Here is a 12472-nt window from a genome sequence, read left to right as displayed (position 1 = left end):
ACTGCAGTTGTGGGAAATTGCTCAATCTTAACTGGCTCTTGAAACCATGTGCTTAATAGTGACCAAATCAATCCTTACATCGGTAATTAAAGTGCATTTATTTCTTGTTTTTCTTTGCAGAGGTGGTAATGACTGAACCAGGAGACAAAGATGGGAAGAAAGTAACTGTCTCTGTGGTGTTAGGCCCAGGGGGAGGTGGTGTTCCACCAGATGCACCTCTGCCTGATGGCAATATTGTTCAAGCTCAGCGTTTCCATGAGTGCAAGATTGCAATAATATCTGTGTCAGGAAAAACAAGATGGGATGCCTTGGATTGTGTCCTGCGTAAAGTCTTCAAGGTAAAGGATCTTTTAAAATTTAGTTATCCTGGGAAGTTAAGTTGCCTTTGCCACGGTTGATTCAATTACAAGAAAGTGGTATCCAATGCAACCAATTTGATATTCACGGTGACAATACGGAAAAATAAACAATGAGAAGTATATGTTAACACCAGCTAAGGCAGTTTAACTTTGAGACTTTTCATGTTTATTGAAATTCATATTGAAATCTACAATTGGCTATTATTAATTATCATTCCTAATTATATTTAACTTTTATTGTCTTCATCTTTTAGGACTGTCTTCAGAAGATAGACCCAGGTTCCAGCCTCGGCCTCAGTGCAGACTCGGTGTGGAGTTATGAGGTTGGAGAACTCGGAGAAGTCGAAGCTTCACTGTTGGCTGCTCCTCCTCCTCCTCCAGCTCCATCCTCTGCATCCTCCACCCCACCTCCGTCGGCCGGGCCTACGGCAAATGGCCCGTCGGGCAATGGTGAACAAGGAGGCGACTCAGGTACTTTATTCAATTTTGATAAAATTTAAACTATTATTTTGTAAATACTCAAGGGTGCCCTGTTGTACTAGATGGTTGTGTTATATAATTTGAATATGTTTTTCTCTTAATGCGAATATTGGTTGGCTTTCCTCTTATGCGAATCTTGCATATCATAAGCTGTCTGTCGTTGAAATATATATGGTCAGAGCAATGAATTGTTGTTGAATCTTTGATTTTTCATGACATCAATGTGCGAAACATATGTAAAATGGCAGCACAAACCAAATAGCTGATGTAAGTCCAATTTCAACAACAAATACTGAAGCAATTACTGTTTCAAAATTTCTTAAGTTTCAGTGTTTAAGTATGTTCATTGCTGTTTCCTTGAGAACTATTAGTAACATCAGAAAATATGTACTGCACACGGTCTCAATATATTAAAAAATAGTGAAAAAACTCATGGTATGTGATTTAATTGCCACTCATACAAGAGAATGAGTGGCATATTATATGCCACTATATAGGGATAGGTATAAAAAGCCTTCTATTCCCAGTATTAATGAACTGCTTTTTGTAATTGAAAACCTGAATCATTCTTCTCAGTGATTTCTTCTAATTTGTTGTGAAAGTTCTTTGCTGTTTTTTCTTTAAGAAGTAAAATAGATTTTCTAAAACTTAAATATTTTTTTGGGTGGCAGTATGTTTTGATTAAATTTCATTATTCAAATTGAATCCAATCCTGGTTGTTCATTCTTGCAGTTGTGCATTTTATTTTAATCATGCCCTTCTTAAGGTATGACTTTTATCTGATAAGAAAGAAGTGTGGAAGGGAAAATAATCTGATTATATGCCCTTACATTCCTTTGCCCTTGAGGAAGAAGCACTCTAGTTGCTTCTTGCAGTGTAATGAATTGTTTCATTTTATTATACAATTAAGAGGAATATTGTTTTTCATTTTTAGATGGGAATTCTGGAGCAGGTGCACCCTACTCCCCTGGCCTCATTAGAGGCGTTGGCCTGCCAGAGCTGCTTCCTTATGGCTATCTTGTCGGAGACTCAACAACAGTGCGAATACATTTGAAGGGTGCCAGGCAAGGAGGCTCAGTTGATGCCCTGGCATTTGACACACTTATTCCGAAAGCGATTGCCCACAGGTCAGGAAATAAATCTATCCACTATTGGGTTTTTTAGTAAAAATTAATTTTGCTCATCGCAGTTTTTCTCATTAATTTTATTAATGATATGAGACAGTATACCACGTGACGTGCTTAAGATGTAAAGTTGTTTACAATTTGGATAGGCTTACTTGATAGTATAATGCTTGGTATGTGGAGTCTGGTTTATAATTGATTTGCTATTGGTTATATTGAATGCAATTAGATGGATTTGGTGCTTTTGGCACTTGGCAATTAGGAATAATTTAAAACAGATTAACTATCAGGTATTGTGGGAAAAAACTCTAAATCAGGAAGAATGGAGGGCTGAAGTAAACTAATCTTTGAATTGAAATACTGATATGATGATGATATTTAAGGTACAGTGATTGGTATGTGGAGTCTAGGATAGTTAATTTTTGATGGCCCTGAATTTTGAAATCTCTCCCATCAATGCTTCTTCTGTAAATGTATAGAGGTATAACATGGAAGAAGTATGAATTATCTCATCCTGTGTTGAGGGCAGGTCTGTTGTAGATAATATTTTCTTAATTGATTTTTAATCACTCAGTCATTCATAAGAATTTTCCTTCAAATAAGCTATAATAAATCAAATATAAAATTATCTACTCGTAAAAAGTAACTCTTTTAAGTACTTCGAGTTATATCTCAACTTTGTATTTCTTTTTAGGTATGTCTCCTTGCTAAGTGAGCACAGGCGAATTATCCTATGTGGTCCAAGTGGAACAGGGAAATCTCACCTGGCACACAAGTTAGCGCAGTTTTTGGTGCTCAGAAATGGATTTGACAAAATTGTCCCTGGAGATAAGGCTGTTGAATCATTTCTTTCACAAGCAATCGCAACTTTCAAGTAAGTGAATGATTTGTATTTAATGTCTAGCGTTTAATTCTTCATTTATTTATACAATTAGGATGATTATTCAATCAATATGTGTCATCAGTATGGTTGTAAGAAATCGAGAAGTGCTTCAAAATTTGTATAATCCCGAAATCATCACGAAATTAACTTTTATTTCTATTCATTTTTGCATTTTAGTGTTGATCATAAGACCAGCAAGGAGCTTCGTCAATACTTGGCAAATGTTGCTGAAAAATGTGAAGCATCGGGTGAAAATGGTCAACATAGCACAGGAAATGGGTCTCCTAACTTGCCGAAGGTTATTATATTGGACAACCTTCACCATGCTGGTTCTTTAGGAGAAGTCTTCAATGGATTCCTGAATGCTGCTTATGCAAGGTGCCCCTTCATCATTGGCACCATGAATCAAGCAACCTGCTCCACCACCAACCTCCAGCTTCACCACAATTTCAGGTATGAATACAATTGGTAAAATATGTTTAGCTGTTTTTTTTGGTCTTTCAACATTCATGTTATTTCTCTTGCAGCTTGTATTTGTTTTGTTTTCAATGTTTTCACTGATGCATGGATTCCTTTTAATAGATGGGTCCTGTGCGCCAACCATATGGAGCCTGTGAAAGGATTTTTGGGCAGATTCTTACGGCGGCGGCTAATGGATGCTGAAGTAGCCCTTGGTTTGCATATGCCTAGACTGGCTTCAATATTCCATTGGCTTCCAAGAGTCTGGGCACACCTTAATCGCTTTCTTGAGGCCCATTCATCATCAGATGTCACGATTGGTGAGCTATTTCTTTTATCTGGTAACATATGAAATTAAAGAAATTTATAGAAATTCAGCTTTAATCACTGTTAGTGAAAATTATGAGGACGGATAAGTCTCATCGGTGAATGGTGCAATTCTGTGTTTTTCTTTACTATTTGGGCATAGTGAATGATGTTAAATTTTTAAACCATAATTGTTATTATCAACATCTACAAAAACTTGTCTGTATGTATTTCGAGTTTTTAAATATTGGGTACATGTATACCAGGGAGATGAAAATTTTGCAGCTCAGAAAATTTAAAGCTATGAAATGGTTGAGTTCTTTGTAAAACAGCTTAGTCATTTACTTACTTCTTTTCTTCAATAGGGCCAAGACTTTTCCTGTCATGCCCACCAGATGTAGCTGGCTCACAAGTGTGGTTCACAGATTTGTGGAACTACTCTGTTGTCCCATATCTTCTGGAAGCTGTCCGTGAAGGCCTGCAGTTGTATGGAAGGAGAGCACCCACATGGGAGGATCCAGCGGCCTTCATTGCTCACTCTTATCCTTGGCAACGTGGCCAGCACCAACAGAGGCCCTCGGACAACAGCACCCCGGCTGAAACAACAAATGAAGGAGGAAGAGTGCATGCACCTGTCCCACACCCAGGATCAGACTCATTGCTCAGGTCAGTTGTACTTTCCTTGTTTGCTCAAAACTAGACTAACTGGTAGAAAACTTATTATTTGACACATTCTATATTTCAAATTACAATAATTTCAGTTAATGCACGACTTTTGCAGTTTGTATGATGAAATCATGTCATGCTCATGCAAAAAAAAGAAGCATTGTTTCCAGAAAAAAATGCTTTTTCTTGAAAAGCGATTTTTTTTAAAGTTCTCATTCATTCATTTCTAATATCGTGCACCATCACACATTCACACCAATGATTTCTTGTACTGATTTTATCAATGATTTCCCGGATTAGGGACCAAATCAATAAAGCATCCAGAATGACCAGTATATCTTGTGCTGATATGGCCAGTGAAAATTTCAAAGCCACATATGAAACTTTATAATTGGAGCCACAGATTCACAGTGCCTTAGGAGACTAGCACCTAGAAGAGATGCTGGTCTCCTGAGGTGCTTTTCATAAAATAATGAATGATGCAAACTCATAGTAACCACTCTAAAGATAGGTTTGATGGGGTTAGGGTAGAGCTCACCTATTACAGAGCCCAAAAATGGTTTGTAAAATTCATGCATGAACAGGGTAAAAAGGGGAGGTCAGTTCCTTTACTTGTGCCCACTGTGGCTCTCAGGCAGATCTGATACCTGAAAAATACCCCAGCTTAGGTGAAGCCAGAGTCTTGCCTGGAATCCCAGGCCCTCCTAGTCAGTAGCCCAGTGCTGTTCCCACTGGGCTATCATACTCCTTGAATATATGTTCAAAAAACAAAATTTACTTTTATACTCAATTCAAACTAATTCTAAACTCAGAGGAATGATGAATTAGCCTGAAACTTAGTGTCTGCTCCTTCAACAGATGTAACTGAAACTGAAAATAATTTCAGTAAACACTGGTGCTGCCATTTTTCTAACATTGTATGGACTTTTCAAGTTATTGTTGTTCATGAAATTTGCTCATTTTCAATAATCTATCAAACTGTGGAACTGTTGTCACCAAAACTCATGTTTTTAAACTCTACTTACAGATTAAGGCCAGAGGATGTTGGGTATGATCTTCAAGCACCAGTAGTCACTGGAGTGGCAGGTGCTGGTGGTAAAGGGGGAAATGGTGTACCTGGCACCAAAGGAGGAGAGGAAGAAGGCGATCCACTGGTGAGTGTAATGGCTGTCGGCACGAATTTTAGAAGCTGTACTTCCAAGTAAAATTATGTCTATTCACTTGGCATAGAATAACTAAATAAGTATAGTTGAGAAAATAACAAAAACTCTCTCTTCACTCTATATTTACGTAGTTTTTCGATAATACCAAATTTTCGGAAAGGTAATGGATAGAACTTTGGGACTAAATCTGGAAAAATGCATCATGTTGATATGTAGTGTACTGAAAAATACAGATTTATTCTCCTCTGAGGAACTCGAAAATGCAGACTTATTTCCTGCAGAATTTGAATTCAACTTCAACATTAATGTTTAAAAAGTCCTAAATGAAAGGAAATGGATCTCATTTGTCTGAAAATCTTATTGTCTTCAGCACTCCCATTTCAGAATTTGTATCCTTATAATTGCCTGCATTGCTTCTATGATGTTGGCGGGTACGAAAAAAATAAAATGAGAACGTTATATATTCAGTAATATTATTTTAAGAAAATTCAATGTCCATTCCTGTGAAAGGGTCTGAAAAATGAGATATGACACATTTCTCCTTGGCCTACCTTGTCAGTGGTGTCCCTGAAAATGCAAACTTGGTGGTAAGGAATGGAAAAGATTGAAAAATAACCAGTGTGACTCTTTTATTTTTCAGCTCAACATGCTGATGAGGCTTCAGGAAGCAGCTAACTATGCTGGGAATGGCCAGTTGCCTGGGGACGGGAGTGTGAAGGGTGATGAGGATGATGGAGAGGGTGACATTGATGAGGAAGATGATGATGAGGGGGTGGGAGCAGAGGAGGACACCAAGGATGAGAAGCAAGGTGGTGGAAAGGTTGAAAGGAGGGGAATGAGGATACGTGTGGAAGCAGCACTTTGATCCAAAGGAAATTAAGATAGTAATGACTCTCCAAAGTCCATGTCACATAATGCCATGAAACAGAAGAAGACCAGCAGTCTCCTCTTAAACAATAGTGAATCTTATTCAGACTTCACCTCAACATTTGGAAGTGCATAATGAGGAGCACACTCTTCTTTTATCTCATTCAAATGGACACTCATGTTGAGTGCACCTCACATAGAAGCATCTGTAATGAATGGTTCGTGGATGTCACTATGTTTTCACTGTAAGCACATGAGAAAAAAGGAAGGCTCTGCTCTTTCTGTCGGGTCACTCACCTTCGATGTGAAGTGGAGGGAAACGAAGCCACTGAAAGAAATGCGAAGGATATGCAGTTTGGAGTGCGTGAAAGAGTGAAGAGCAGCGAAACCTACATTTAATTACCTTAGAGGAATCGGGGTAATCATGGGTCCAGTTAACAAAGTGTGGGGTGGATATCTTCTTTAAGAAAGATGACTACCAGTTCATTATTTCTCATTGCATGAAAACGTTAGGCACTCAACCCCATTTCCTGCTATGGTGCAGTTCATTTTACCTTTTCATTTTTGTTTTGTGCATCACTAATATGGACCTTAAAGCCAATCCCTGCCAATTGCTTAGTAGTTTTGATGAATGGTTTTCATTGAAGATTGTCTGTGCTGACTGAAATGCATTCTTGTATTCAGCAAAAGCTTGAAGTAGTCATCCATTCTTTGCAGATCAAATGATATTGGTTCAAGGGTTTTGATTAATAGGTCCTAATGAAGTAGGTCAAACGTTGAAACTTTTCCGTAATGTGAATGATTCCCTTCTGTCTCTTCTGCTCAAATAAATTCCTCTGGACTTCTTCATAGTATTTATAATTGGCATATAAAATAAATTATCCCCAGTTGTTGAGGAGATTTATGTCCCTAAGGGGTGGGGAGTTCACCTGGGCAGTTCATCTATCCCAGCTCGGAAGTCATACTCCATTTTGTGCTGAAATGAAAATGGAGAAAACTTCGGCCATTGGACCACTGCCTAGCAACACCTTTGAAAACATTTACCATTGCATCACATTAGTTCTTCTGCTGTGCCAAAGTTCAAGTTCAACTCTGAGCCACTGAGAATTTGGTTGTATTCTCAAATGGAACACTAATCAGAGGTGATGTGACGTTTGGAATTTTGGTCCACAGTCTCCCTATTGTGGATGTCTAATCAAACTTGATTTGTGAATGATAAGCAAGAGCTTTTTCCTGTAAAATGTTTGAATTGATTCATATTATTTGTGGATCCTTGGAGACGTCTTCCGTGAATTATAACTGGCAAATTAATGGGGGTGATAAGATGTTTTGTGACCACATTATTCTTTGGTTTACAACAAAACATTACTGGAAGCTTTAGTTTGCTTAGAGCTAGCTGGCATCGATTCTTTTTAAAAAATTAGTGATGTCCATTTTGTACTAAATGTGTTTAATGTAATATATTTTCACTAAGCATTATTTAATGTATAAATGAATGTGAGCTGTAAAAGATTTTGGACGTGTGTATAAGGTTAAATTTAGATGACCATTCGTATCGACAAGGTAAGGCTCACTTGTGCAAGCCAATGTCAATCATTGTTTATATTCTTGTATTTGCAGTGTATGAAAACAGGGCCTTTGCATGTATTCCATTTGCAGCATTAAGATTGTATACATGTATATACGTTAATATTCTGCCAAGGTTAATTTTTTTTCTGTATAAAGGTATTACTCGTAGTCATTTCATGTCTTTCATGAGAGAAAATAACCTCATTGATTTGTTTCAAGTGCCCTCTGGCAATCTAATCACTTATCATGGCTTTCCTATACAGGAAAGTGAAATTATGAAAATGCCATTTTTAAGCTATTATAATTTAAAACATAGCTGAAAATGCTAGAAAGTTGTTCTGAGTGAAATGCTCTTTTTATATGAATATATAATGTCACACCTACTTCCCAAAATATGAAACATTTTGAATCGTAAACCCCAAAATTTGTAAATGACTTCTTGTTTTTCAAGAAATAATAAAACTATGTATGGTATTTATAATATGTGTAATTCATTTTATTAATTGAGGAAAATAATTTAGCACCTATGTACCTCAGAATGTATGTGAGATGTGTGCAGAGAGGTAAGTTATATATTTCATAGTTCAATGTGATTTCTTCCAGATAGGATTGATTTTTTACTTCTGATATAAAATTGGAAAAAGTAATTATTCTATTTGGAGTAAGCATTCATTTGTCCTCCCACTTTTCAGCAATTTAAAATTTATGCATACAACAATGCTAAGAAATTTTGCTGTTCTTGGACAAGGAAACTTGTTTCAAGTCAAGGGATCAACTCTTCAGGGTCAAATTGTTTCATTTGGAATGGTTCATGCAACCCATAAACTTCTTCCTCCCTATGATTACTTAGTGGCAGGTATTACTGAAAAATGAAAATGTTCATCGGTCCCATTTTTTCTTCTACTTGTGATACTCGATTCATTGCTTGCTAACTATTTTTCCTAATTTTTCATTCAATATTATTACTACCCCTTGCTGGCTCTCGTACTCAAGGTATTGCACTCCAGTATCCTTCTATCTTACCTTGAACAGCCCAAAACATCTATATCTCCTCTCTTCATCTCTGGCTTTATATTTTGGAACTTCTTATATTTTCTATTGTGCTTTATATTTTCTTACACGTCTTATAACAAAAATCCCATTATTTGATGATTTTGATCCAAAATCTGTTTGTAAACACTTCTCGGTTCCACCTTGTCTCCCTTTTTAAATGTAGGTGCTACGTTTGCAGTTTTGCCATATCTTGGAACCTTGTGATCTGCCAGCGACTTCTTAAACATGATTTCTAAATATGGTGCAATGTCTGAAGATAGATCCTTAGATATACGAGCAGGTATTTCATTGGGCTCCTAGGATTTATTAATATTTTTCAGCAAAAGTTCTATTCCATCGTATGAGATTTCAATTTTGGGCATCGGTTGACTGGCACGAATTGGTAAGGAATCTGAGAAAACCGGTGAGACATTGGTTAAGTTGCTTTGAAAGAAGGAATTTAATTAGTTAGCCTCTTTCAAGCTGCTGATTATTCTTTCACCTTCATCATTTTTGAGTGTATTAACAGTTGACTTACTTCCCTGAACCTCTCTGTCGTACGACCAAAATGCTTTTGGAAACTCTTTCAAACTTTCCGCTAATCTTTTCCTTTTGAATTGGTATAATGCTTTCCGAATTTCCTTCTTGACAATCATAGATGACCTGAATTCTTTTGTCGCTAGAGATATCCCTAATATTTTTTGTTTTGATGTGACATAGCCTTAGACGTCGCAATGCTTTTCGCACATCCACATTGTACTCTCTGGGTTCTGTGTTATCCTTCCTAAATTTACTGGGAATGAACTTGCCGGCTGCGTGATTTCAAGGAAGTGATTCCATGTATCCTCAGTATTTCGGTGATTACTATCTTTCTTAAAACTTGCCAATTGACTCTGTTGCACATACTTTAGGTCATTGAAATCCCCTTTTTCATAGTAAATTTTCCTTTTAGGTTCCTTATTTTTTGCACCCCATTTAGTGAAAACTTAGCATTTACTTCCCTGTGGTCACTAATTCCTTTTATAGTTTCTATATTTAAGACTTTCTGGAATATTCATTGCTAACAAATCAAGAATATTACATCCCTAGTTGGTGAAGTGACAAGTTAATGCAATGAGTTCAATGTAAATGAATTGCAATAGAGATTCGTAGATGTTATAATCTGTGGAGATTCCAATGTCCCATCTATTGACTGTAGCACAAATAGTTTTAAGACAGGGAGGTAAAAACAAAGATAACATCATGATCATTGTATTAGATAAGAAACCTTTAATTTGCTGACCTAATTCTAATATTGAATCCCACATGATGTAGTCTTTACCATTTTCGGAAAAGGAACTCCTGATCTCACAAAGTTTTCTGGCCAGATACCTTCCTCATAGATGCTACGAAGCGGCCCATAAAGACTCTTTCTTCCATATTTTCCTAAACCTTTAAGTATTTCCACTGGAAGTTGCTTACCCCAACGGCCTTATTTGGTGTTATTTCCCATTATGCCCTTTCTTACTCGCCATCAAGTAAGCCTGGAACTAAGCTTTCTGCTCTTATGTACCTAAGATTTATCTTCATCTAAGAGTTCCCCACGAGGTTCAAAAAATTAAACTAAGTTTTAAAATTATTGCAAATGATGTAAACAAAAGGCGAATTACCATTCCTGAGATCATGAATGAAATCCCAGAAAAAGCATAACTAACTAACATTACAATGCAAAATTATTGACCTCTTTCTTAAAATATTCCAATGTGAAGAATAGTGATCTAAGATTTCTCTTCCGAAATTTAATAATCCTCCATTCCTCATGAGTAGACTCCTATTTTGGATATAGTAAAATAATAAAATTATATTCCTCAGGGGAATATGTCGATTTTAATTCCTGGTTAACATTGGAACTGGATAATACTTTTTAAGGTGAGAAGAGTTAAGTGCTACAATATCCGACGTTGTGGTGGCATCATATAAAGTCGGATGACCAAAGCTATCAGCAGACATTTAGAACCAAATTCAAAACTGCTTAGCGATGATAACTAAATGGGTAATATTTACCTTAAATCGAAAATTATTATTGTTTCAGATGATACAGAATGGTTACAATAACCTATTTCTTGCTCGGCAATCTGGGTGAAAAAACTATGGTATTGTAACCATAGTATAACCGTCTAACACGTACTATTAATATTTAAAGAATGAAAATTATTATGTAGTCTATACTAAATAAAACTACTGACGCGCCGATAAACGTGAAGGGAAATGTAAAAATGTATGATGCAGAGAGTTCAACCGGAGAGCAACAAAGCTAATAGCGAATTAAAATCGGGATTTTTGAAGATTCCTACCCGGCGCGCATGACATACTAGGAGGTATCCTCGTAGAAGGTCCCACTTGACTCCTACTCATGGTACCGCGGGGAAATCTCCTCACACCACTTCACCAGTCGCTGGCGGATAGTCGTCGCTGGCTATTGGCCCGTTGGTCAAGTAGGCGGATCCTCGAGGCTCCTCATAGAAACAGTCCAATCAGAATTTTTTCCCAGCTGTAGGGGTGTGAACTGAGAGGTATCATCGGATTGGCTGATACACTCTTCTTTCTGCCTTCAACTCCTCCTCTCCGGTTTCTTCGGCCAATAGGGTACCTTCTGGGCGTGAGTGGGAGGGGAATGTTCCCGCGGTACCAGAGTCAAGAGGGGACTTTCTACGAGGGTACCTCCTAGCATGTTATGCGCGCCGGGTAGTATTCTTTGGAAACCCAGCTTTTCGGGCTCGTAGCTTCCGTGAGTTTCGCCTTCTACCGCGGCACTCTCTTTTGTCGTGTGTTTTGCCGCCTTTTATGAAACATCCCAGGCGCATAATGCCCAAACAGCTCGGGTATATTTTCATATAATCGGTTCACGTTATTGACGTGATTTCAGAAACCCGGATCGTTGAGCATTTAATTAATCGTTAATTAAGATTTCATACGTAGGTTGTGATCAAAATTCAGTGGCTCACAAGAGCTATGAGGCAGTAAATAAGAGTTTGGTGTTCCTTGAACAATAGATCTCCCGGTGAAAAAGAGCAATCCCGAGACCAATAGCTTTATTTCCTTGTAATCATTGTTTATTATTTCCATATTTAGCTTTACGCTTGGATAATGTCATTTGTTTACTTTATTTGAGATCGTTTTAGTGAATTTTGGAGAGGCAAGGTTTATCCCAACGTGAAAATTCTTTTACTTGGTCTACAATTGTTTTTATGATAGGTGTGGATTAGATCCGTGAAGAATTTCAGACTTACGTCACAGGGATCTTTTTTGTTTTAGGCCATGGTTTAGCTTATTGTAGTAATTTATTTTTACGTTATAATCAAAAGTTTATGATGGATATAGCTGTGTCTTGGAGTACCGTCGTTTCATTTTCTTATGTGTGTCAAGTTCTTCTTGAAATGGATCTCGAGCACGCTGGACATATATTCCTTATCATTTGAAAATTGCCACTGTAATGCACAATAAATATGTCGAAGAGGAATGCTGAAATAAGACGGAGGATTAAATAAGTCTACTTAATTGCTGGATGATTTAATAAATTTGAAA

General features: G+C 37.2%; 1 protein-coding gene across 2 annotated transcripts in view; it reads left to right on the top strand.

Moving 5' to 3' along the window:
* Positions 1 to 8342, top strand: part of sick (sickie) — a 934611-nt gene extending 926269 nt beyond the window's left edge. For both annotated transcript variants that reach the window (XM_071588441.1, XM_071588440.1), the window contains 9 exons: positions 121 to 338; positions 614 to 830; positions 1774 to 1966; positions 2658 to 2837; positions 3024 to 3299; positions 3429 to 3625; positions 3977 to 4277; positions 5305 to 5431; positions 6081 to 8342. In XM_071588441.1, the coding sequence (XP_071444542.1) occupies positions 121 to 338; positions 614 to 830; positions 1774 to 1966; positions 2658 to 2837; positions 3024 to 3299; positions 3429 to 3625; positions 3977 to 4277; positions 5305 to 5431; positions 6081 to 6305 (1934 nt within the window). In that variant the 3' untranslated portion in view covers positions 6306 to 8342. The remainder of the gene's footprint in view (positions 1 to 120; positions 339 to 613; positions 831 to 1773; positions 1967 to 2657; positions 2838 to 3023; positions 3300 to 3428; positions 3626 to 3976; positions 4278 to 5304; positions 5432 to 6080) is intronic.
* The last annotated feature ends 4130 nt before the right edge of the window (positions 8343 to 12472 follow it).

The sequence above is a fragment of the Hetaerina americana genome, unplaced genomic scaffold (genome assembly GCF_022747635.1).
Source record: "Hetaerina americana unplaced genomic scaffold, ioHetAmer1.1.p SCAF_3, whole genome shotgun sequence".
NCBI lineage: Eukaryota > Metazoa > Arthropoda > Insecta > Odonata > Calopterygidae > Hetaerina > Hetaerina americana.
The sequence above is the reverse complement of the archived record's forward strand: the minus strand, read 5'-3'. Positions and strand labels throughout refer to the sequence as shown.